Here is a 24,619-nt window from a genome sequence, read left to right on the forward strand (position 1 = left end):
AACAGTCTCCGTTGGTCTCAGAAACCAGAAGTGCTAAACACTTTGATTTAAAAACACTAATAATGAAACATATAAACCTTTTGAAACAAAAGCTTCAGGTCTTAATTGCTGACACAACACACTTTCTTCCAAATGCTTGAAGCAGTTACTGATGCTCTTTGGCATTAACCCACTTATTTAAAAAACAATAAATAAAAAATCTAATTTTATAACTTCTAATGATAAGTTCCCTATGTTTTCACATATACGAAAATACTTAAATTATGTGGGACATCACCCCTTTCATTAATACATAGATTTTGTTAAACAGCTGGTATCAAATGCATTTTGGATGTACTAACTGAAGAGCAGATTGTCACCCTTAATACTAAAAGAAAATTATAAACTTCAGTTTATAAAATGCTACTGAAATAATCAACTCGAAATGGAAAATACTAAGCATTCCAGTGACAAGTTAGGAATTTTCTATAAAATGCCGTATTCACCTTGAAAAGTTGTAACACCTGGAATCTGGGGATGCTAAAAACAATCTCAAGAGCCCTCTTTCTTTCTGTAGTATTATTTTCCTGAGAATGCCATCCTAGCCCAGCAGTGCCAGAATCCCAGGGAGCCCATGTCTCTCGGTAAGCAGCAGAGCACGGATGCCCCAGCCGAGGCGAGCGCGGCACAGCGGCGGCGGCAGGGCAGCGGGCAGAGCGCTCACCCCGCTCCGCGCCCGCTCAGGCACAACAATCTACATATTTTATGGCAACAACGTGACTCCGTAAGGCTCTCACAGAGCAAGCAATTTCCACTGGGAAGTGTGTGTGGAGAGACCTTTCTGTTCTACTGAAGCCACGTGAACTCGGACTGTCTGTGTATGTGTGCAACTGGCACATCACCCGTGTTTGGTTTATTGTCGTATTGTGGCACCGGCCACAGCCCTGGACAGCACATAACCACATGCCAGATTATTTTGTAGTTATTACTATTACATCTTTATTTACATTTAAATAGCTGCTTTAATTTTTGAGTTGGGATAAGGGTTTACTCCAGGGCATTTGTAATGACAAATTTCATTCTAGACAAAGGCAAATGATGCTTTTTAGAAGTGAAACACTACCCAAATACTGCTGTGCCAAACAAGCTAAAAAGTCTCTGGAGAAAGAACAATGATAATTGTTATTTTGCTATTCTCTATCATGTGAATTAAGCTTTCTCACATTTGGTGCTTTGCCTTGATGAGTTTGAGTTCCAACAGCATGACAATAGGCATAAGTCCAATCTGAACAGTAAAGGGTTTCGTTACTGTACTTTGATTTTTTATGAGTCTGATCCTGATGCTATTTCATTCATTATTATGAGTTTTACACTCTGATGGAAGCAGTTGGATCCTAAGTGAGTTTATACAGGAAACAGAAGATCCTTTTATGACTGAAAAAGATGTACAACAATGTATACATTGTAAAAATGTGTAACATCTAGCAAATACTATCAGGTTGTACCAGGCCTAGAAGGAGAGATCAGCCCCTCTCCAGCTGACTGAAAGGGTAACAAAATGTTTCTGCTTTGTTTTCCAGCAAATAGGGGGTGTTTTCAAGTTTTTTGGGACGTACTGTCAGAGGTTTTCATACCTGTGTGATTGGCTGGGGATGGCCTCTGCTTTGCACAGCTTCTTTCAGCTTGGGCAGGGGAAAGATGAGGAATCTCGTGCTGAGCTAAGCAGCCTTGTCAGCCCTCTCCTGCAGGGTAGCTCCTAAGAGAAACCTGCCCTGCTTAAGGACTCACCCTTTAAGTTAGGGTAGATTCTAACTCACTTAGGTCCTTATTACTGAAAGAACTTTCTCCCGTGTGTCTGACAACTGACTGCTCCTGCATTGACCTCTTGGATAGAAGAAAGTTTTAGGAGTAGCCCTTGACAAAGATGAATTAAAGCTTTGCTACTGGATTCAAGGCTGGATGAAACTACCTCAGTTTCAGATTCTTGAAGGAGGACAAATTTCATTTTACACTAATCAAATAGATGAGCACATGGGAACACATCTAAAACTTCCAGCTATCATATTTGAATGACTCCAGTAAGCATTACAAGCTCACCTTCTGGCTTTTGGCTTTGAACATCCACGACCATTCCACCACATCTAAAACTTCCAGCTGTCATATTTTGAATGACTCCAGTAAGCACTACAAGCTCACCTTCTGGCTTTTGGCTTTGAACATCCACGACCATTCCATGTAAAATTACTGTGGGTGCTAAAAAGCCACACAAATCTACAGTAAATCTAAAGGACAATCTCCCTGATGTCCCTGAGACTGGAAACATCAACTTTCACATATGCTGCCTCTGGGAACTGCACAATTACATCAATTGACATGTCAAAGTTCTCTCTTTAAAGTATACTGAGGGTCTGAATGGGCAGTTTGGAGCCCCACTGGACCTCTAAATGGCTGGGCAATAGCTTTACAATATCAATTTGCCCAATAGAGTTAATAAGGTGTATAGTGGTAATACATATTTGCTACTCAGGCATGCACCACTAAAAAAGTTTCTAATGAAACCATCTTTAATAATTAATTTTGTTGTTAGGGTACAGGAGCCACTTCTCACACACTCAACTACATCAGCTTTGTTTGCAAAGTATCAGCCTTAAGGGTTTATCCACTTCTGTTGTTCAAAATAAGCTGTGGTTTTGATTCTAGAGTATGCAACAGATCTGTTACCACATGGGTCTGTTATTTTGGAACCCAACTGGACATGGTTTCATAGACCTGCTGAAGGTGACCCCAAATGAACTGGGGAATTGAACCAGACAATCTCAGAGGTCCCTTCTGATGTCAGCTTTTCTGTGACTTACAAAGGCAGCTCATGTTTTCTCTCGTATTTCCCCTAAGGAGCAGGAGAAGCTTACCCTTTGTATCCAAAAACCACCACCTTGCCCTGAGATCTTGCCAAAACCCCTCATGTATATTGTACTTCAGCATAAATACATATAACAATTACATTTTCATACCACAGGATCTCAGTAATTTGTGATCATTCCATGCAATGTACCACAGAATACCAAACAACAAAACAGTTAGCTTCTATTTTTAGTTTAAGTGCCTCCAATTAGGCAATAAAATTAATTCTAAAGTTCCTGAAACCACACAAGATGACTGATGGAACTTCACTCACAGTTCATCCAGACAGTAAGTCAGAACCATCTCTGCTGGGTACCATGTATGTTCTAACTCCTATGGGTTTTATCACCAAAACCAGCCAGCACTGCTTTCCCAGCTGTTTGGAATTCATCTTAAACAACACAATATATGGTATTTTTCTTTAAACTACAGATAAAAATAGAACAACCTCTAGGTCCATTTTTTAAGATTTCTTGATTTTCATGTGTACAATGTTTTAAAATGTAACTCCATTAAAGGACAAAATTTAGTAAGTGAACAAAAATCCCTCCCCAAAATAAAATCTTTGAGGCTTCACCATTTCAGTGCAGTGTTCATGTTTTTCGAGGCTTTAGTTTGACTATCTATAAGACAACCAACTGCATGGTAGAAGGTGGTGTAAAAGAAGCCTGAAGAAAAAATTGTCCCTGGAAAAAAGAAAGAAACATAGTTTTTGTTCTGACAAGAAATTCTCTCCTTTCTTTTCTGTGGTACACAGTAAAGATCTACAGGACATGCATGGACATATACCCTAAATACTTGGCATGCCTTCCCCACCCTTCCAGCAGGAGGGCAGCTCTCCAGCTCATGAGCTCATGCACAGCCCCACAGTTCTGACTCCTAATGCGCTCTGGATAAGGAGCAGAGCACAGCTCAGGATGCTGAATTTCCCTTTGCATCTGCACACCCAGATCCAGGCTAGAGGGGCTCACACAGACACATCTCCATCCTGTTCCTGAAACTTTCTACCCAGCAGTTCACCTGAGATTATTTCCATAGATTCTTATTAACTGTATTCAATTTATATCCTACTTGATTCTGTGAAAGCTGAAGACCCAAAACCTTTGCATCCTAAGGGTAAATATTTTCTATGCCACAGAAACCTCGAATCTATGAAGTTAAAAGAATATTAACTTTTTTTTTTTTTTAACTACTTCCTGTGCCCCAAAATGTCTTGCTGACCTGCCCCTTCAGTGCCTGCTTATTTGCACCAGCCCTGGGCTGGGATGTCTAATGTTTGGGAAGGTCAACACACTACAGAGCAGGTTCCTGTGCTGATTAAAGACACAGACTGTGTTACATGAACTGTGGCCAACACCCAGTAAGGTACAGTAATGCAATTACTGCTTTTACTGAAGTCTCACTATGTGGGATATAAGTGCAGGGGTCTCTTGGGAGGCAGACTTCCACAGAAAAGATTACCATGAATAATCCTAGAAGAAAGGTCTTTCAGGAAACAACATATTACTTATTTGTCCTCGTGCCAACTCTGTCTCTAAAACTGACAAGAGGCAATAGTCTCAGAAGCAACGGTCCTGATTGCAATGCACAGAAAAAGAAACAGAAGAATGAGTTCACAGCCAAACAGGAACGTTAATAACGTATCGCTTTGATAATAGCAGGACATGCCTATAAAACCCATGTTTTCACAACCACTTGAATCTTATCTCAAGAGATCCAATATCCCAAGCAGTAGAAAAATCCTTTTGAAACTTGGATTTGTTCTTAACAACACAGTCTTTTCTTCTTTGAAAACTTAACACCTGCTCTCCAATCTGCATTTGTAATTCAGGCCCCTGTCCTGCGTGGTTCTGCTTTAACAGAGAGCAGAGGGATCGCCTCTGGCATGTACAAGAATATCAATCTTGCTAATATGATTAGAAGCAGCTGTGAAGACAAATGTATACAGATTTTAAGCTGTCTGTGGTGTAGGTGCCTATATCAGTTGCCAACATACACAAATCCTCGGGCCATCGTATTTTCCCTGCAGTTGATGCCCGTGCTAACTGGATATAGAACATGTGCTGCTTTCACTTGGCCTTCCAAATTCAATTTCCAGCACTAACTGTGACCAATATCCAATAAAAACAGGTGGTCTGATCAGCAAAATTTCCACTTTCATGTGAATGCAATAAATATTTCAATAAGCAATTAAGCAATAAGTATTTATTGAAATGTCAGGCTGAATTATTGCAAATTGTAATAATTGAGTGAATTATTCAAAAATTTAAATACTGCAATAAACACCTTAATATGTATTGCAGTATAGTTTCATAAATTATAAACTAACCAGCATCTAGAATATATTATATGTACTATACAAACATGCAGCACCTCCTTCATATACAAACCCTACACAAGCTTGCATACACATAATTCCTCAGTTAAATGGTGGGGAGGGATTTACCAGTGCATAAATAAGACTAACTGCTTAGGTTTAGACACATGGTTTTAAAATATGTTTGTGCACATTTCAGAGAACTAAAAAACTTAGTTCTGACTACTGGTAACTGTCTCTTTGTAAACACTCCTGTCATGAAAACGAATCTTAAATAAAAAGATTTATTAGAGGCATACTTCATCAGAATTAATATCAATGTGTAAGAATAAAAGTAAAAATTAATTTGTTTGAACAGTTTTGTCTGCATGCGTTAGGCAGCATCCTTAGAACTTGACAAGTCAGCCAGATTTTGAATTTCAAAATATTTTTAAGGCCTTGACCATATTTTTTTTATGATTTGAATTTTGCAGGTCTTTGCTGCCAACCCATCACTCCTATTCTTTCATTTGGAATGCAACATTTGTTATCCTCAAGTACTGAAGTAATTTTCGTAGCAGTAGCTGCAAAAATACAGAATTACTGCTACTATTGGATAAGCCAGAGCTGACTTCACAGAACAGTGTGTATCAGAAAAAGGGCCAAAAGCAATCCTGTATTAAAAGATCATTCCTGTGCCCAAAATTTCCTGAAGAATAATGCTACATGTGAGCTGGAGATTGAGATCTTGCCCCGGGCTGCAGCGAGGGCAGGCACAGCTTCGCGCACAGCACCAGGATCCCATTTCCTCTGTCTCAGCCCGGGGCCGGTGCCAAGCATGTTTACTGATGAATTCCCCATGCTCTGCAGCAGGCTGCACATGAACAGGATTTTCAACCTAAACACAACCCACTAAACTTTATACAGCTGGGGTTTGTTCTCCTCATAGAATGCTCTAAGAAATGTTTTGCTGTAATTGCAAACTAGGTAATGGTGAAATGCACTCGGGCTGGGCTGCACAACATGCAGGAAGCTGAGCCGGCCCAATTCACCTGTGGGAACGAGCAACACATTGCACATTAGCTCCAGGATGTGCCTTTGCATTTGAAACAGGGAGGACTAAGGGATGTCCATACAAAAGAAGGATAAATCACAGGGAACACTGAATTCATTGAACAGGTATATTGAATTGAAGAAATTCAATATACCAAGCGAAAAATAATTCTTATCGCTCTGCAGTATCAGATCTAACCATGGTGCTAGAAAAACAACACTCACCAAAAAAAGCTTATAAACAGTCACTAGAGAAAGCCAGATTTTTTTTTTCAAGTCCAAGTCTCAGCTATTCTTTTCATAAATTATGAAAGAAATAACTAGACTTTCCTTCCAATTATTTTTAAACTAAACATATATGGTATAACTGACAGTCATGCATAAACATCTGAAAATACTGTAACTATCCAGTAAAGGATTAAGAATGTTCAGTAAGCTGATATGGGTTTTGGATTAAGATCAAAATAAAACCCTCAAAACGAAGCCCAAAATCTAACTAATTAAAAGAAAAAGCAAACACTTGACAGCAAGATTGTGAAATAATTGAAAACCCTCTCAAGGAGAATTAAGACCTTTTAAACACAGAATACCAAGTTCTAAATACATAACAAAACTAAGGATAGACAAATTAGGCTAATCAGCATGTCTTTTTTTACTCTTTTCCCTACTAATGTTGTATATGTTTATTGAGATAAAATCAGTGGGTTTTATTCTCTGTGTTTGGCTGCTGAGATTCAGGTTTGATTAATGGACAAACACTGGGAGTCATGTTCTCTCTCATGCTCCTGGAACTCCATGGCAACAACTGCTCCTGGGGTGAGAAACAGCAGCCTGTAGCAACAGCTCAGGGAGCAGATCAGCTTCTCCAGCATGCTGGGCTTGGTCTAAGGGGAAGCAGGGTTTGAAAAGGATCCTCCTCCTCTGACTTGCTTTAACTACCACAGTCACTCCCAGCTGGAGCTGGCCCAGTAAAGCCAGCCACTTTCCTCAATCAAATTCCATCATCTCCACCACAACTGAATCTGCCAGTCTGGGTGCACACAGATGAGACCACGCTGTATGAAACCCAAGGAGTAGGAAACCGGCTGGTATTTCTGCTTTCCCCTGACAGTTTCTGTTCAGAGTCAGGCTGTTCTTCTATTCAAATGACTTGGCCATGTGCAAGAATCTCTTTGATATATTGTATTTTCAGCATACATAGTGGAGTCATTCAACTGATATTTTTCCCATTTTTTCAAAATTTTTCATTTCGTGAAAACTGAAGTATGTTTGTTTTGCTGAAAATCAAGACGGATGTCAAAATAATTTTCACTTTCTTGTTTCACTTCAATGCTGAAACACCTTATTACACTAAAAATTAAAATGATTTTACATCCTAATAATATTACGATTATACATATTTAAGTTTTGACAATACTGATCCCAAATAATTTGATACTGTAAAATGTTTTGTATTCATGGAACATTTTCCCATTTTCAGTTTTTGTTCAAAGTTGGAATGAACACAAGTAGTCAAAATCTTAACACTGCAACAACACAACACAACCCTCTCCCTTAAGACACACAGAGCAGACAAACAATAAGTTACATTACAACTCATGCCAATTTTTACACAAGCAATGACCTGTTGTTTGTTTAAGGATGCTTTGGCTCTTGTCAGTAATGTTAAAGCACCTCATACGCATTACAGAAAACCCATGAGATACAGAGGGCATTTGAAACTGAATTTCACAGTCAGTATCTGGACACAGAGAGATTAATTAACTTTCTCACTGCTAGATAGGAAACCTGAGCAAGCCTGAGATGCAGCTCTGCATCCCACCCTGCCTTCCCTGGGGATGCCAGCCCCAGTGCCTTATGCCACATCCCCACCAGCCCCAGCTCCCGAGCTCAGGGCCAGCAGCCTGCTCTGCCTTTCACCAGATCTGCATTTGGTGCATTATTTATAATTTTACTACTTCAGTTGATCAAAGTCATGGACTAGATGTTGACTTTTTAGATGTTTTGGCAGCACAGTTGGAGGAACTTGAAATTATTAAGCAGATGTTCTGCGCCATAACTGGGGGCTTGTTTTGCTCTAATGAGATGCAGTATTTGTTACAATGAAGGAAATTGCTTGTGGATTTGCTATAATGCATTTTACATGCATGGGGTTACATTTATACTGGAGCAATGAAAAGAAAATACAGTAAAAGTCTGCATTACTTTTCAGATCTGATGATGTCACCAGACTCATATTATTACATCTGAAAAAAGATCAAGCTCAACTTTTTGAGGTCTGTTTCTGTTTTTGTACTTGATATTCACCTCAGTGGTGAAATGGGTCCAAACAGTTAGCTCTTTGTGATCTCTCTCCAGAGGAATCACTGTACTATTGCAGCAGAATCAACCAGAGTGGGTTGCACCTCAGTGTTTTTAGGCCTCTGACCAAAATTATGCAGAAGCAGATCTCCTCCCTTTGTAGATATATGAGCAAATTTAATGCACAGTTTCTCTGGCTATTTCAAATTCAATTTTAAATTTGTGGTGTTTGGATTTAAATTCAGAGTTACATAGTGCAATATGGAAAGTAAATTAACAAATTCACAAGTTGACTAGGTGGACAAATGCCAGAGATCTGTATCAATCTGGGTGTAAGAGTGAGGACTGATCCAGAAAAGCATTAACAAGAATTGTCTGTCCTTTGTAAAAGACCTCAAACTGTGGCTTAGATATTTATTATGCACCACACTTATAAAACTTCCAAGATGTCTAATGGAAACAGAGCACAATAGAAGCCAGTTCTGCTTTTCATTTTATATACTACCACTGGGAATCTCTTTCTTCTGATGTTCATCCATATTATAAGTTTTTTCTTCACAGTGGGTAAGAGTTTCCTTGCTTTGAAAATAGCAATTCATCATAGCAAGAAGGAATATTGAGCATATATAAATGCCAGTCCAACGACTTATACGTCTAAATTGGCAAAATCATTTAATTCCCTTCATAACACTCAGCACTACCAAGTAACTCCATCAAAACACTAACAGAATACTCCAGAGACACAGAAATGCCAATATTTAATTAATTATGTGCAACACAGGCACCCACATTCATACTAATACGTAGCCTCTTTTTTCTAGCAAACAGTAACATCAGTGAGAGCTGTGAACTCTGCTCCTTTGAAAGCCTGTGAGATGAAGTTGGAAATTGTCAATCTGAGGGCTCTTGAAGGAATTCCACATTAAAAAATACACTGTAATCCTTAATCCTTTTGAACCCTCTGTAGCAGTTTATCTTTACAACATCTCATCCCTTCCCCCACTCTTAAAATCCTGCACAGTGACTTCAAACTAAGCCTGAGCTCAGCGAGTCTCAGCCCTGAGCCGAGCTGCAGGCACAAACCACCGAGTCTCCTCCTCACAGCCCACAGACAGCGGATTTATCAGAACAGGAGAGGCTTAAGCAGACGCCTTTCACGCTGTATCTGTCCCAGGCCAGAGCAGGGACAGCAGAGCTGGCACGTTCAGGCCGGCTGACGTGGGCAGCAGGAAGCGGCAGGCAGGGCTGAGCCTCCAGCAGGGAGCTGGGACAGCCCCGCCTGCAGCAGCCTGGAGACGGCTGCACGGCCATCCGGGCCCTGCGGGCAGAAACTGCCCGCGCTTCAAGTGCCCGACACCGTGCTTCCGTGGCAAATACCAGTGAGCCACAACGAGGAAAACGCAGCAGCAGCAGCAGCCTTGCCAGATCTGAAACCCACCGAACTCTAGACTCCAGCAGGCTCCCTAAAATTTTCAACCAGCCACAACTTCTGACCTGCGACCTCGCACCACAGTGCTCTTGGTAACTATGACCAAAGGCTTTGGCCACACTTCAGACTGACCCAAAACTTAGCTTCAAAACTGAGAAGTATTTAGAATGCTAAACAGGTAAAATCCACACATTTTAGTGGAACCAGAACTTGTATATCTACCCTTTCAGTATATGTAGGTGTAAATTTCTGAAACCCATATTATGCCATAGAAATTACATTAAGAAAATAGAATTTTACACCTAAATCTTCTGGAAAGTGCAGGTTCTACTACTGACAGTATGCATAATGAATTTTTGAATACACAAATGGAAACTGTGAACATAAATGTTTAGATTCACATTTGAGTCTCTCTGAAGTTATTGCTTTTTTCATACTAGCTGAGACTGGAACAGGCTCAAAATGAACAAAGTGTAAGTGAAAAGTATCTTAATATGTAATTCTTTCAATATAATGTAACATACTCAGAAGAAATCAGTCTTCCAACGTAGATGGGAAAAAGTCTCTGTTTACTAAGACCCCTTTTATAGTTCATTTCTCCATTTCTCCATTACTTCAGTGCTTGGAGCTTTTTAGAACTAGAAATCTATGTACTATTTTCACTTTTTAGGACAACTGTCAGTACTTTAAAAGTTCACTAGAATAAATGTTTCATTTCTAGTCACCATTTTAATTACTCAGGAACAAAGACAGTAAAACAGAGACATTTTGGGGAGGGGTAAAGAAGTAAAGTACTTTGCTCTCTGAGATGATCCTAAAGCCCTTTTCTTTGTGTACTTGTAACTTGTTGACAGAATGAAAGAAGAGTCTGAATCCCAAGTTTATGTCACTGATTTCCAAGTCCCTGCTCATACACCCAACCCAGAGAACCACGCCCAACTCAGCTCCCTAAACCTTTGAGCAGAGTAGAGGTTGCAGGTGCACTCTTTGAACTCATCATTTTTGAAAGAAACTGTGAAAATTTCTAGTGAGTTCCTGAGCCTCCATGGAATTATGTACATACCAATTCTCTGAAAACAAAGAAATCTGGATATTATCAGCCTGCAACGAAGTTTTTCAGAATCAGACCTCAGTTCTGTACACTTTTTTAGTTACATGTGGAATTTTCTTCTAAATTACCTCATCCAAAAGCCATTGAAGTGAATGGGAAAAACTCATGCTGACCTGAACAATATGTATACCATTAGGACCTATAAAAAGTTATATTTATATTGCTTTTCTTTAACTTCAGCAGCAACCTGACTGGGAGCTCTGCAGCCTGCTACACACACAGCACCACATTAGGACAATTGCTCTTGGCTGGAATAGATAAATGTGAAAGTTTTTCTGAAATCAAACACATGGAAAATACTATGAAATTATTTAAAACCTTTTGAAATGCATAATTGAATCAACAAAAACTATTTCCACACATTAACTGAGAAAAAGATAGTGTATTCACTTGATTTTTAAAACTGCAAATTGTAAAAGAAATGTGCTGAATTGTACAAGGAATGTGTTGAATAAATATTTCATGCATTTAACAACAAAAATGGAACATGTCTTGATAATCCTTTGCTTAACTGCTGCCCTGTTTATTCAATACTCCCCAAAGTTAACACATAACATGTTAAAATGATTACACAGTCTTGACATTGCAGCTCCATTTTATTCTCCAGACTATTTCATAAATTTGGGAGATAGGGCAGGATCACTGGGGCTCATGCAAGCAGTGCACACCTGCAGAGCACTGTGACCCCCGAGTTTCCCCCCAGTCTTGTCATCATACTACAAGAAATGGTTGTGCAGATCTGCGTGACAAGGACTCCTAGGACTACAAACATGGACCTCATACAAAATAATTTCCTCGTGAAGCTGTAAAATACATCTGCTCAGAGCATCTGATCCTGCATGGCTCTGCTACAAAAGGAATCTATAACCAAACAGAACAGATTAAGGAGAATTCAGACTATTCATTTTTGTATCCCCAGAGGTGTAGGAGTAAGGATAGGATGCCTCCTTTTTGTTGGTTTAACTATAAAGAATTTAAAGGAAGTAAAAATGTTGATTCAACAGCAAAGGCAAATCTTTTGAGGGAAATTTTGTCTCTGAAGCTTAATGGAGGACTTTTCCCATGGACAATAGGAGTCAACAGAAGATACCAGCAAACAAGACTAAAGCATCCCAAAGCTCAATACTCATTATGCAGTAACAGACACTTGGCCACAGTAAGCATCCACTGCAGAGTGGGAGAAATAACACAGTCAACATCTTTATTCCTCCCCGTTCTCTCCCTTATCTTGGCAAACACGGCATACAAAAGATGGGGTGCTACAAAATGAAATGGAGACTCCAAAAGAGTTTTTTAATCCTTTCAATGGGTAGGATTATAGGTTGCCACACAGCCTTTGGGAGAACTGACAGAAAAGAGAAAATGCTGAATATCTTTATTTCTTATTCACACATGGCAGAGGTTTTGCTGCTGAGAAAGCTGTGCTTGATTGAAAACAGAGGAGTCAGAAAAGATGGAGACAAACCCCCTGGAACTGCAAGGGCAGGTTAAATTCTCAGGGTATGTTAATTTAAAGCAACCATGCTCTATGCTAATTTTCACTCCTGGATAATCACATCCATAGCCACACCCTCGATCCCTAGCAGCCTCTGTTTCCAGGGTATTCTCTTGCCCACCTTTACACAACTCAGACTGCTCCCCAAATCAAAGGAATCCAAATCCTCAGCTGTCCACTTGCAGCAAGTTTTAGGCTGCTCTGCACAGCCACTGGACACAATGAAGCTATGTAAGAAGCACAGAGAGATAAGGACCAGTACAGATTGATTACATGAGCTCATATACTGTTGACTCAGGTACCCCACTTATTACAGACTTTGCCTGACAGCCAAGTCAGACATTGAGAAAGTTGTTATAAAGCTACTTAATACCAATAGCTTGTGATTTGTGGATCAAAGCATTCCATTGATTCCATTTTATGGGGTGGAGGTGGTTTTTTTTTAATTCATTTCTGAATATTGGATGCCTGCATCTTGTTTCAAGGAACACTAATAGATAAAACAGACAAATTTTATCAAAGCATCTGTACCACTCACTGCTACACATGCTTTGCAAATAACAAATCTTCCTTCTAGATTCTGTTCTAGCCTAAGAATCTTCAGTACCACACAATCTGGATACAATTTTGTTTCTACATTTGAGCCTAAAAGCCACAACATCTGTCCTTAGCTTTCTGCTCCAACCAAAAGAACTAAAAAGTGTGCTTTGAAATGGGGGGCATCATTCTTCCTGGGACATTTCCCCAACTCACAATTAATGCAACAGGATAGGTCAGATACTCTAAAATACACCAGTAAATATTGGTCACCTGGACACAGAGGGCAGTGTCTCTCTTACAGCCAACCTAGGCTACATTTATCTAAGGCCTGTAAGAATGGGACAGATATGACCTGTCTGGTTTCTCTCACTTTCCTGTCTTACAAACACATTCTGTTTAGATGGTTTATCTTCCATTGCACTTCAGAGTGTCTTGAATTTAGAGCTGAATGACAACATTTGATGGATGTAATTTCCCTTTTTCCTAAAGGCACCAACAACCATTTCCAATTCTTGAGGCTCATCCAGGCGTCCATCTATAAACACCCACTTCTTGCTCTCACCACTCTTAACCCACTTTCCCCTCCAAACAGCACGTAGAAAAGTGAAGAAATTAAAGTATGCACAATTAATTAAAACACTACATGTGGTGCATGTGATCTATTACAGGGAAATGACTCATTTCAGCCATCAGAGTATGCTGGGCCCTGCTGACAATAGTACACTTAAAAAATGCATATGCATTATTAATTATTGTAACAAACCACAGAATCAAAAGTAAAAGCCAGGCTCTACTATCACTAAGTGTCTTAAAAATGGAAATCAAAATATGCATATTAATAAAATTATACAGAAAGAATAACTGTAAAAGGTAAGTTGCCATGTGGAAGCACTAGGTTTCCATATACATAAATATCTCAGCAATTTTTTTTATTAAAGCTTTCCATAGAAGTAGTTACATATTTCAGTAATACACAGGATATTTACAATTTCCAGGTCAAGCTCAACACAACAGATGTTCAGGAAGCAGATTTATAGATGAAGTCAAAGAAATGCCTCAGATACTTTACCACAACCATACTTATAAAAATGCAAACTTCCATGTGCTTTCTCTTGTGATCCATTCACAAACCAGCAATAAATAAAGGGGAAAACAGGGACATAGGATAAGTGAACTTCTTGTTCTGCATTTGAATGAATTGTAGTCTCATAAGTGAGCAACATTTCAAAAACATTTCAGTTAAAAGTGAAATCAAATTTTCAGTAATGTGTGAAAAATTGATATTTCACTGCCTCACAAAGGATTTCCACTGAGTCTGAAGGAAATTAGAGATCATATTCCATCAGAATTCAAGAGGGATTTTATGCCTATAGTGCCTAAACTCTTGTCAGTAATTACAGGTATGTGCTTCAGGATGTCTTGTATCTATCATTATGGAAGCAGGCACTGTTTGAGTTGTAACTAATCAATAAAAATAAACACCATCTACTCATTACATTTCAAGATTCCCAAAACTGTCTGATGCCTCATTGATGAATTTGTCTGCCTACAGCATTTCACATAAAACAGGAGAAATAAAACCAAATTGTCTTAGGAAATAAAGTGCATGCAATTAAAGGACATGCACTGTAAAGAACAACTAGCCACAGACTGACTGGAATAGAAGCAATCAAGAAATTTCTAACAGGTGGAGGCAAAAGAGAAGCAGAGAAGTATGGTCTGCTGCAATGAGAAATGAAGATTTCAAGCAGCTGCCTCATTGAATATAATAACTTGCAGCTGAGTGAACTGCAGCACAGCTGGATTATTTCAAGAGATAGTGTGTATAGATTCCCAGTATATATGTATATATACATATATAGTTGCAGGATATATGTGTATCTGTGTGTTCACTAACTAGAAGTAAGTTACTTGAGAAAGTATAAATACAACAGTAAGATGACTTCTTGTCCTCTAGGTGAAAACATTAGGTTGTCCAAGTATTGCACAAAAAGCTGAGAGAATGTAGTTCAGCACAGCCTCCCCTGAGCCCCAAGGAGCTTGCAGTCACAAATCAGGGAAGGCCAAGCATTCATAAAGTGGTACTCAGTTACTTTTGATCACAGGCATTCAGGACATACACACTAGGACCGACCTTCCTGACCATACACAACAATCAATTCTCTGAGTAAAAAGTGGTACTCAGTTACTTTTGGGTCTCAAGGACAGCACTGCCAAGGATCACAGGCATTCAGGAAATACACACTAGGACCGACCTTCCTGACCATACACAACAATCAATTCTCTGAGTACTCCAAACTGAAGTTCCACCTTCAGTTAACATAAAGAGATGACACAAATGTTAGGTTTCTCCATATATATCAACACACACAGTGTTTCTGGAATGGTTTCGTACCAAGATGTAATGAACTCCAGCAATGGACACTGAACCAATAATGTGCATATAAACAACATATATCTATAATTTGTTAATAAACATATCTCACAATTCTAAGAGAAGAAAAAAACCCACCCTAAATCACTGAATACAAGCATAATATATTCAGGCTTGTCCTTGGAACAGCTTTGCGCTGTTCCATCGCTGAATGGAAAATACTCCACGAACATCTTACTGTAGAGACTTTAGAAGTGAGTAAATTGTCTCCTCTCACGCCCTTACACCCTCATCTGCACAAGACCCAGGCAACTGAACCACAACCTCCCAAGCCTGAAACATCAGCACAACTGCTCTGTGCCTACAAACTGTTCAGGATCCACAAGCAGCTTCTGCATTGTCCTGGTAACTGCACTCCCTGTACCTCCTCTCTGACTCCTCGGTACTTCAAGTGCTGGGGCTACGCGCACCTCGCAGCACCTGACCAAGATTTTTAAGAGATCTTGGGCTTTTCTGCCATTTTCTAATTACTTAAATCATATTAATCAGACCTCATTCAGTGTCTTCTGTGTCATCAATTGCCAGCAGAGAAGTTTCTTAGCAACTTGAACGTCTTAAGTTGGGCCACTGCATTTTGATCTGTCAGAAGAAGCTATTTTGTCATTCAAAATGAGGGAAAACTGTTGTTAAAAATCCAGCAAGAAAAAAACACAAACCCATAAATGCAGCAGCTTGGCATTATTCTTCAGTCTCCATCTTAATACCCAAACTGACTCATACTAAATCTTAAATGCCTCTTGTCTGACACAAAGTATTGAAGCTGCAGTATTTACTAGACACTTGCGGAAGCTATAAATTTCATTTTCTTCAGAGCTTATATTTATCCCAGCTGTAGCAAGCAGATATCTCTAGCTAGAAGTCAGGTTACTAGAAAGTATTTTAAGACAAAAGTGAACTGATAAATGATTTTACAGCATGTTCAGATTTACTGGTACAGTGAGTTCTCCTCCGAACACACCACAGCCTTCAGGATGGAGTATTGACATGAGTGTCTTTTTAGAGAAAAGAGCACCATTGAAGTTCAGCATGAAAAACCACGCTGACCAAATATCCCTCCATTCATTCAATGCTTGGATTCTGATACATTTCAAGTAAAGAGAAGCCAGCTGAAACTGCCTCCTGGCCTGTCACAATGCTGGGTGCTGACTCCTGGCCCTGTCAGCCTCTTTTGCCCCAGCTGATTTTCAATCAATCTCTGTGGTGCCCATCAGTAGTTAGGTCTGGCAACAACAACACTGGGGGACACTGGGGACACATTTTTCCCCCCAGATAAAATGCAGCAGTGACATCAGTATCATTTGACCTACCCTGCACTCAGCTACAGGAATTTTCATCCCAGTTGAAACTCAGCCTGACTCCCACTGTGCTCCCAGGAGCAACGTGGTGTTACAGGCTCTGTAACAACTCCTGTCTGTCAACATCAGAAGAACAGGGAGGTCACAGGAGCAAGCCAGGCCTGGCAGTCAGAAGGAATAGAAGAAAGGCTGCCAGGCCTTGCAGAGCTCCTGCTGCCTGCAGAGCCGGCCGTGCCCGGAGCAGGGGAAGGCGCTGCCCCCGGAGCACCCGGCGGGAGCGGGGCCGCTCCGGGCTCGGACGGGGCCGCTCCTTTCCCGCTCCTTTCCCGCTCCCCAGCCCTGCCGGCCTCCAGGCCTGGCTGCCAGCAGCAGAGCTCTTAAACTGCTCCCGAGATCTGAGCGTGGCTCTGCTCCTAGAAACTCGCTGGCTTCATCCAGCACTTGCAGCCAAAGACATCTTGACTCTACCACGTGGAACTAAACCAAGTGTACAGACACCGCTGGGATGATCCCTGAGCCACGTCCCCGCTCCTGCTGCTGCCTCCAGAGCCAGCATCCAGTCAGCCCTGACACAAGCCACAGCTGCACATGTGGAATCACACACACATTGGGAACAGCCAGCATTCCTGGGAAATAAATGGCCTGCCCTGCAAACAAGCGCAGTCACCTGAAAGGGGAGCTCTGAAACTAGAGCTGATTTATTTACAATAAAAAGCAAACCAAAACATTATTTGGAGGGAATGCTTGGTCAAGTATGCATTTTACAAAACTTTCCATTAAAAATTCACAAATTTAAAATAACAAAATTGTAAAATAACAAAACAAACAAAAATATTAACAGAATTATTTCCATTTAAACTTAACATCTCCTTTACTTTGAGGGAAGAGCCTCAGTGTCTGCTAGGGGTAAATCATGTCTGACTTTCTTTCAGTGGACCAAGCTCTGATTTGCAAAAAAAAAAATCTCTATTTTTCTCTAAGACAACAGAATTGCTCAAACTTCACACTATTTTTCTCCTTGTAATTTCCTTCACTTAGAAGGAAGAAAAAAGCTAAGTCCCCAAAGAATACATTTTTAGCTCTTTCAAGTTTTACACACTTGGGGGCAGCCCTGACGGGTCACCATTCTGAAGAGCACCCGGGCCAGTAAAGCCCAACGTCCCTGCAGGACCGTGCAGGGAGCAGAGCTCACAGCGCCTGTGCCTGCACAGGTGTGACTCTACCGGCTGGAACAGAAACCCAGGGCTGCCTGGGACTGCTGTTAAAAGGCTGCTTATTACACATACCTGGCTGGCATTTTCAAACAGAAGTCAAAGCAAGAGGGTCTGCAGCTGACCAGGATTTTTTGCAGTTGTTGATTTGAAAATACTGCATTTCATGATGAATTTTGGATTTATGAGACTATCCAGGTATCCTCCTGAAGACAAACATATCAGGCACAGGTTCTCCTGGAGAGGATTTTATTCCATATTTAACCTTATAGAGAATTTCTGACAAAAAAGTCTGCAGCTGTCTCCCTCCTTTCAACAAATGCAGCCTTTTTTCACTAAGAGAGACTCCTGTGGCCAGATCCCCACAGTTACCCTTTTCAATCCACCAACAGGTTCTTTTCAATAGATTATTTTATCCAGCCATCAAAAGGTTACAAATTTTTATTTATTTTTTAATTTTTATAATTGAAAATGAAAGCTAATGGAACTTAATATTTCAAATTAAAAGAGTTCAATTATCAGTATGATTAAAACATTCATTATTTCTTTAGACTTCCTTACAGGTGTTACGGTTACATCACTGTGATGTTTTCCCTCTGCGACAACTGGATCCTTCTTCTCAAATCCTGCCCTTAAAGTCATCATGTGCTACTGGTTCTCACACACAAACTAGGTTTTTTTTCATTAAATACTCTACATTCATAGGGTTTATAGTCACTCTAATATGACTTTTTTAATAAAGACAAAAGTTTCTGTTGGAGCAGCAGCAGATAAAATGGGTTAGAAATGCAGCTGCACCAATCTGAACAAGGGAGAAATAAAAATGTGTATTTTTTTAAAAACAACAATAATCACACTTAATTCACCAGCAGGACAGTGCAGTGATTACAGTTTAACTGCCCTTCTTGATCCAGTGTAAACATTAGGAGCAAGCTGTGCTATGCAGGGGAGGGAAAAAGAAATTATCATGGCAAGTTCTAGATCCCCTGATTCATCTTTCCTGGCAGAAGATGGAGTGAGTCAAAGCTGCTGTGTAGGAAGCAAGGAGAGGGAGGTGGGCTCAGCTGGCTCAGCACTGGCTGGGTCTTCTCAACTGGGGTTTGAAAAGGGATGCATCAAAGCTAATACATCATAACTCTTCAGGGCCACCTTGCAGAAGCAATGCTGCCTGCAGGATGTGCCTTCAGCAGTGTGCTCACTGGGGTACCTGGCTCCTTGCTCTGCCTAAATGCATGGTACAAAGTGCCAGAGTTGTACAGCTCTGAAACTTCCTTTTGGGCAACTTCACAAAGCCAAACACAGCTTTAACTAGAAACAGCATAAACTGAATGTTCATAATTGGAGATAAAGAGGTGCAGCTCTGCCACTCCTCACTTTGCCCACAGTAGATAAGAGCAGGACTGAGACATGGCTACACTAGAAACAACCATTATCAGATCTAACTGGGTGTCAGATATAAACCTACCTTCACCTGCACTGACTCATGTTCACTATAAAAATAGGTAACATCAGCTGTGGATCAAAGCTGCCTGATGGCTCCCACTAAGTAGAAGTCACATCTACCTTTCCAAAACACAATCTGTATAATAATGCAAAACCAAGTTATTTTCCCTTACCTTCTGCAAAAGGTTCCCATTCATAAAATCGACCCATAAATGGCTTGTTATTGTATGATGCACACTGTACCTCTCTAATATTCCTGCTGCTTTCAGGACACATCTGTTTAGATTAAAAAAAAAAAAAGGTAGCATTATAATCAACAGCAAAGTTATTTTTGCCTTCTTGTTAATGAACTTTAGAAGGTTAGTGAAGGCATTGCAAAATTCTAATCCAGCTGAATGATATAAACATCAGGAGACCTCTTAAAAACAGGTAACAAGCTGTGCTGTTAAGTAACAGTATCAAAAGTGCCTGTTGAAGAAAATTAATTTGCAAAGTTAATGGAGCAACAGTTCTATTAAAAAAAAAAAGTAAAGCTTTTATTGAGCTGTCATTTTCCTCAGCAACAGCACAACACTTCAGGATAAATTCAATATTAGATTAGAATTACTTCCTTTTCACAACAGCTTCACATTTTTCATCATTAAGTTTTTGGGCTCAGATTCAACAGAGTTGAAACACTCAACATGCATGCTTCCATAAGTTATTAGAAGTTGACCACAGCAGTTTTTTATTCTCATCCTATGCTTTCATACCATATTTCCACTTTTTATTTTGTATTTCTACATGCTGCTATTACAGTCACTGCATGACTTTGCATTTCAGGTCATGCCTTCAGATCCTGAGCTCCTGCAACTAAGGAGTTGGTATAGGAGTTTTGCAACTAAAGAGCTGCTTCTACACAAGCACATGTGCACACACAGGTATTGAGGCAGGGCAGGTTTTACAGGAGGAAGTAGCATCCTTCCTTAGGTCACCTGCAATGCACACCTTTGGCAGACCAGCCTTGTTTGCGTGTGAAGTAGACTCCAAAAGCAAATACAAGTTAAATACTTAATGGCTTCGTTCTGCCTGAATCCTCACTGCAGTTAGAGCTGAAGTTTACTCTGTGTGTGGGCACATACAAAGGGGACAAAGACTTCTACCAAATGCAGGGGGTTAATTAGAACAATTTCTATGCCTGGACAAAATAGGCAAGCTTTGGGCACAGATGCATTTTGTTACATAGCCTTTAGATAATAAAAATTAATAAATAATTTACTAAAAATACTTAAAAACAGTAGAAATTACAGGAAGTACTCGACTAGAAAAGAAGAATATTTTTTCTAGATGACAGATTTCAAGGGAAAGCTAGAGATAACATTATATGAAAACAGCATGGCTAAATAACTGTGTTTTCAAAGGGAACAGAAGAGAATCACTAAGAACAACTCCTGCTCCAACTGCAACTCAGTTCTCTTATGCCTGTATAGTAGGAAAGACTGGTTGTCTGCTGGGGAAGCCAGGCAAATCAGAGGTCCCAGAGGAGTTCTTGCTTTGTATCCACCATCTCCCTAAGAAGATGCTTGTAACTGGATCAAAGAGACATCAAAGTCAAGAGTTTTCAAGTGGGCTATAAACTGTACCAAAGACATGCCCAGGGGAAGGTTCATGGACTACTTTATCTTCTACTAAAATCATGGTAACAAATCTTCTAGAATAAACACTGTTTCTGGCCAAGCAGCTATCTGTGCTTCTTCGCCCACCCTTCTGAAATCTCCAAGTACATGCAAATACTGCTTTCCTCAACAAACCCTCTAATAAAATTTTAAAAACCACAAAACCCAAAAAAACCCAAAAACAAAAAGCCTTCCCTGAAAACAGGACCATGAACCACCACACTGGAAGGGTGGGACTAAAAGCCTTTCTAGTGCCAAATGCAGAAAGCAAAGCTATATTCCCACAACTGAAGCACAGCTCCTTCCATGTGTGGCACAGCAATGCAGAACATCTATTCACCACAACCACCATCCAAGGCAAGGAAATGTATTTTTCATGGAAACCAATTATTGCACATATCCTAAAGGTAAAGGGACAGAACCTGAGCTGGCATAAATTAAGGTCACTACACTAAATTATAGCAGAACAAACATCAGTTTGCACCAGCCAAGAAGTCAGCCTGAAGGGTTTCTTTCTGGAATGCTTTTCCCTTTTTTTGGCACACGTTTTCTACCAGCCTATTGTGAAGTTTAGTTGCTTCTTGTTTTTCCTTTTCTGACCCTTGAGCTCATGCTCTCGTGTACCAGTATTTCTGGCTCACAAACCATTTCCTGTACACCCCGCTCATACCAACTGCAGGCAATGTATGAGTAAAAATATCAAAATATTCATTGCTGTTGCCAACAAATAGTGACACCCATCCCTTCTAAGATCCTTTTCATATAGCTACAATTTCTGTTTTAAAACTTACTGACAGTTGCCCACAAGAGAGAGACCTCAGTGCTTTAAAGCAGGACCAGAGACAGACTAATGCACTAAACTCTGTGTGGATCAAGCAAAAATCAGAATAACAGGCTAACTCAGAACATCCCTGCTACTTTAGAAGCCCCAACTCAGTTGCTCTTCCTTCTTTTCTTTCATCAAGGTTTAACTGCAATATAAAATTGTGAGGAAAAATTTGAACAATCTGGTCTGCAAAAACACTTTGCTTTGTTCTTGATACAGATTACATTCATTTGTATTTTTAATGTCTTCTAAAATATTCTTTAGCTATGAAGTACAAGTAGGCAAAATTACAACAGTCCATGAATCACGAAGGCTTAAGAGTTATATTATACTCTACATATACACTAGTTAACATCTATGCACCATTTACTAACCCCACCTAAATTGTTAATGCACAGCTGAATGCAGTGACAGTTTTATGCTGCCTACAGCTCAGCCTCCCTGAAAATTAAATCCTTGAGCCTTTCTCAGAAGACCTGTGTGCCAGGCACTTTCTCTTGGCCTCTCTGGCTTTCTAGCACTTTTGCAGGCAGAAAACCACTAAAATAAAAAAGTATTACCCTGTACAGTCAAAAGTGAAGCTTCAGTATAGGGGCTCCTGTAGATCCTCATTTTTTATTTATTCCCTGAGAGTACAAGCTATTTTTACACTTCAATATAATTACTATTTCTGTCATATACAGCCTGACTAAAACTCCTAAAATACAGCAACAAGCTTCTGTGATGAGAAGATGGCAAGCCCAAAGGCAGCTCCTCTTTGCAGTGTCACACAGCTGTCCCTTGCAGGGCTCCCCAGGCTGCCCAGCTCCCACAGGAGCGCTGGAGCAGCCAGGACACAGCCCCGGGCTGCAGCACCACCGGGCCAAGGGCCCCGTGCTGGAAGCAGCAGGCACATTGGCATGTCTGCAGGTGAAGAATGTTCTCTGGCTAAGCCAGACTACTAGGATTTAAACAGCACACATCTCTTTCCAAAATTTCTCTGAGACTTTTGGAATGAACTTTGCTGTAATATTTAACTTACTGTGTGATTCTCCCTTGGTTTCCCCTCAGTGACATCAAGGCATTAAAATCGTGCTGCCTGCTAGAGACTTGAAAACAGTGTTTTGGTAAACAAAATGTTGACTTTGATTCGGGGTTTTGTTAGCGACAGATCTGGAATTTCTTTTTTTTTTTATTTTTTCTCAAAAACTTTGTCCTGTGATTACAAAGGAGTTATGAAGGGAATCCTTTTAAAACCAGATCTAGGGAGGCAAAAGCAGGAAAAAAATATACTTTGCATCTACTAAGATAAATCTCAGATTCCTTTGTGTAGAGGCAGATATAAATTATCTAGAAATACATACTCTCTGCTGGGAAAGGGTTTTTAAATTATTGTTCTTTCAGCTGTGCACTGTAAAATTAGATACAGCATCGAGAATGCATAATTTTGTATGTTTTTTGATGATGTTTCTCCTACCTAAAATATGCTGCTTGGACAACACAATGACGTTAATTTAGCCTGTGGGGCTGCATTCAGCAAAGTGCCTTCGAAGTGCTGGATATTGGCAGTTTCACACAGGGTAAGGTGTCTCAGAGCTGCCTCTGCTGCACTTGGCTGTTTCAAGGAGGACACCTCGATTTTTCCTCCTGTGCCTTCAGAGCGCGAGGAAATCACCAGCAGCCTTCATGAGGCAGGCAGCACTCAGGAGTAAATTTTAGAATTATTCCTTTGTCTTGTGGGACTTTGGGCCAAACTTCTTGAAATGCACAGTGCCTGCTGTTGATAGAAACTTCGGAAACAGTGGCTTTATTTATGCCTCAGTTTCTTCTGAAATATGCAGGTATGAAAGTAGTCTGAGGGACAGCAACACACAGTATTTTCTTTGTCCTGTACCATTAGAGTTTTCTTAAAATAAGCTGCTACTACAGTTAAGACTATAAAACAAAGAAACCACCCTGCTAGCTTTTTAGCTTTTGGTTAACATTTGAAAAGCAAACTTTTTAACAAATCCTTGACACTTGCTTTAATTAAAGAAGTGCTGGCAAAACACCAGAAAATTATCAATCTGCCAGCTGCGGACTCACATCTGCCATTAGCAAAGCTGTGTCAAAGCTGAGCTGAGATAACACTTCTGGAAATGTGTAATGGACCGATTTGGTCCTGAAACCACCTCTACAGGCAATTAAAACATTGACTAAGATTTTTGGCAATGTTTCATTCTTATGACCTACAGTAACTGGCAAATGCTTTTTCAATGTCCCATATCCCTTCTTGATTCTCCAGGTTCAGACATAATTCATAATTAGTATTCTCTCTGTGTGCAATACTACATGTTTAATTAAGTCCAAATAATCTAGCTGTACTGCTGTTTTAATTTTTGTAGTGGTGTTCTATATAATTGTATCAATCCTTTGGCATCCCAAAGGAAAAACACACCTCCAAAGAAAAATACTTGTTTCTGAAACAGTAATCTGAAAATTGTTCTTTCCTTTGCAGAGCTTATGTATTGTGTCCTTCAACATGCATAGTCTATGAATTCCAGTTCTTTACACAACAAGCCACCACTTCTGCAGTGAACTTGCAACTTCTGCTCTGAACTGCTGGTGTATTGTTTCTCTTGAAACCTACAGAAGTTCCAAGTCCACGTAAGAAAGTGGAATGCAGGGTCCT

General features: G+C 40.0%; 1 protein-coding gene across 2 annotated transcripts in view; it reads right to left on the bottom strand.

Moving 5' to 3' along the window:
* The window catches only part of THSD4 (thrombospondin type 1 domain containing 4), a 242,419-nt gene that overhangs the window by 155,422 nt on the left and 62,378 nt on the right, over positions 1-24,619 (bottom strand). For both annotated transcript variants that reach the window (XM_041468994.1, XM_041468993.1), the window contains exon 6: positions 19,662-19,764. In XM_041468994.1, the coding sequence (XP_041324928.1) occupies positions 19,662-19,764 (103 nt within the window). The remainder of the gene's footprint in view (positions 1-19,661; positions 19,765-24,619) is intronic.

Source organism: Pyrgilauda ruficollis, unplaced genomic scaffold (genome assembly GCF_017590135.1).
Source record: "Pyrgilauda ruficollis isolate IOZ18807 unplaced genomic scaffold, ASM1759013v1 scaffold23, whole genome shotgun sequence".
Taxonomy (NCBI): domain Eukaryota; kingdom Metazoa; phylum Chordata; class Aves; order Passeriformes; family Passeridae; genus Pyrgilauda; species Pyrgilauda ruficollis.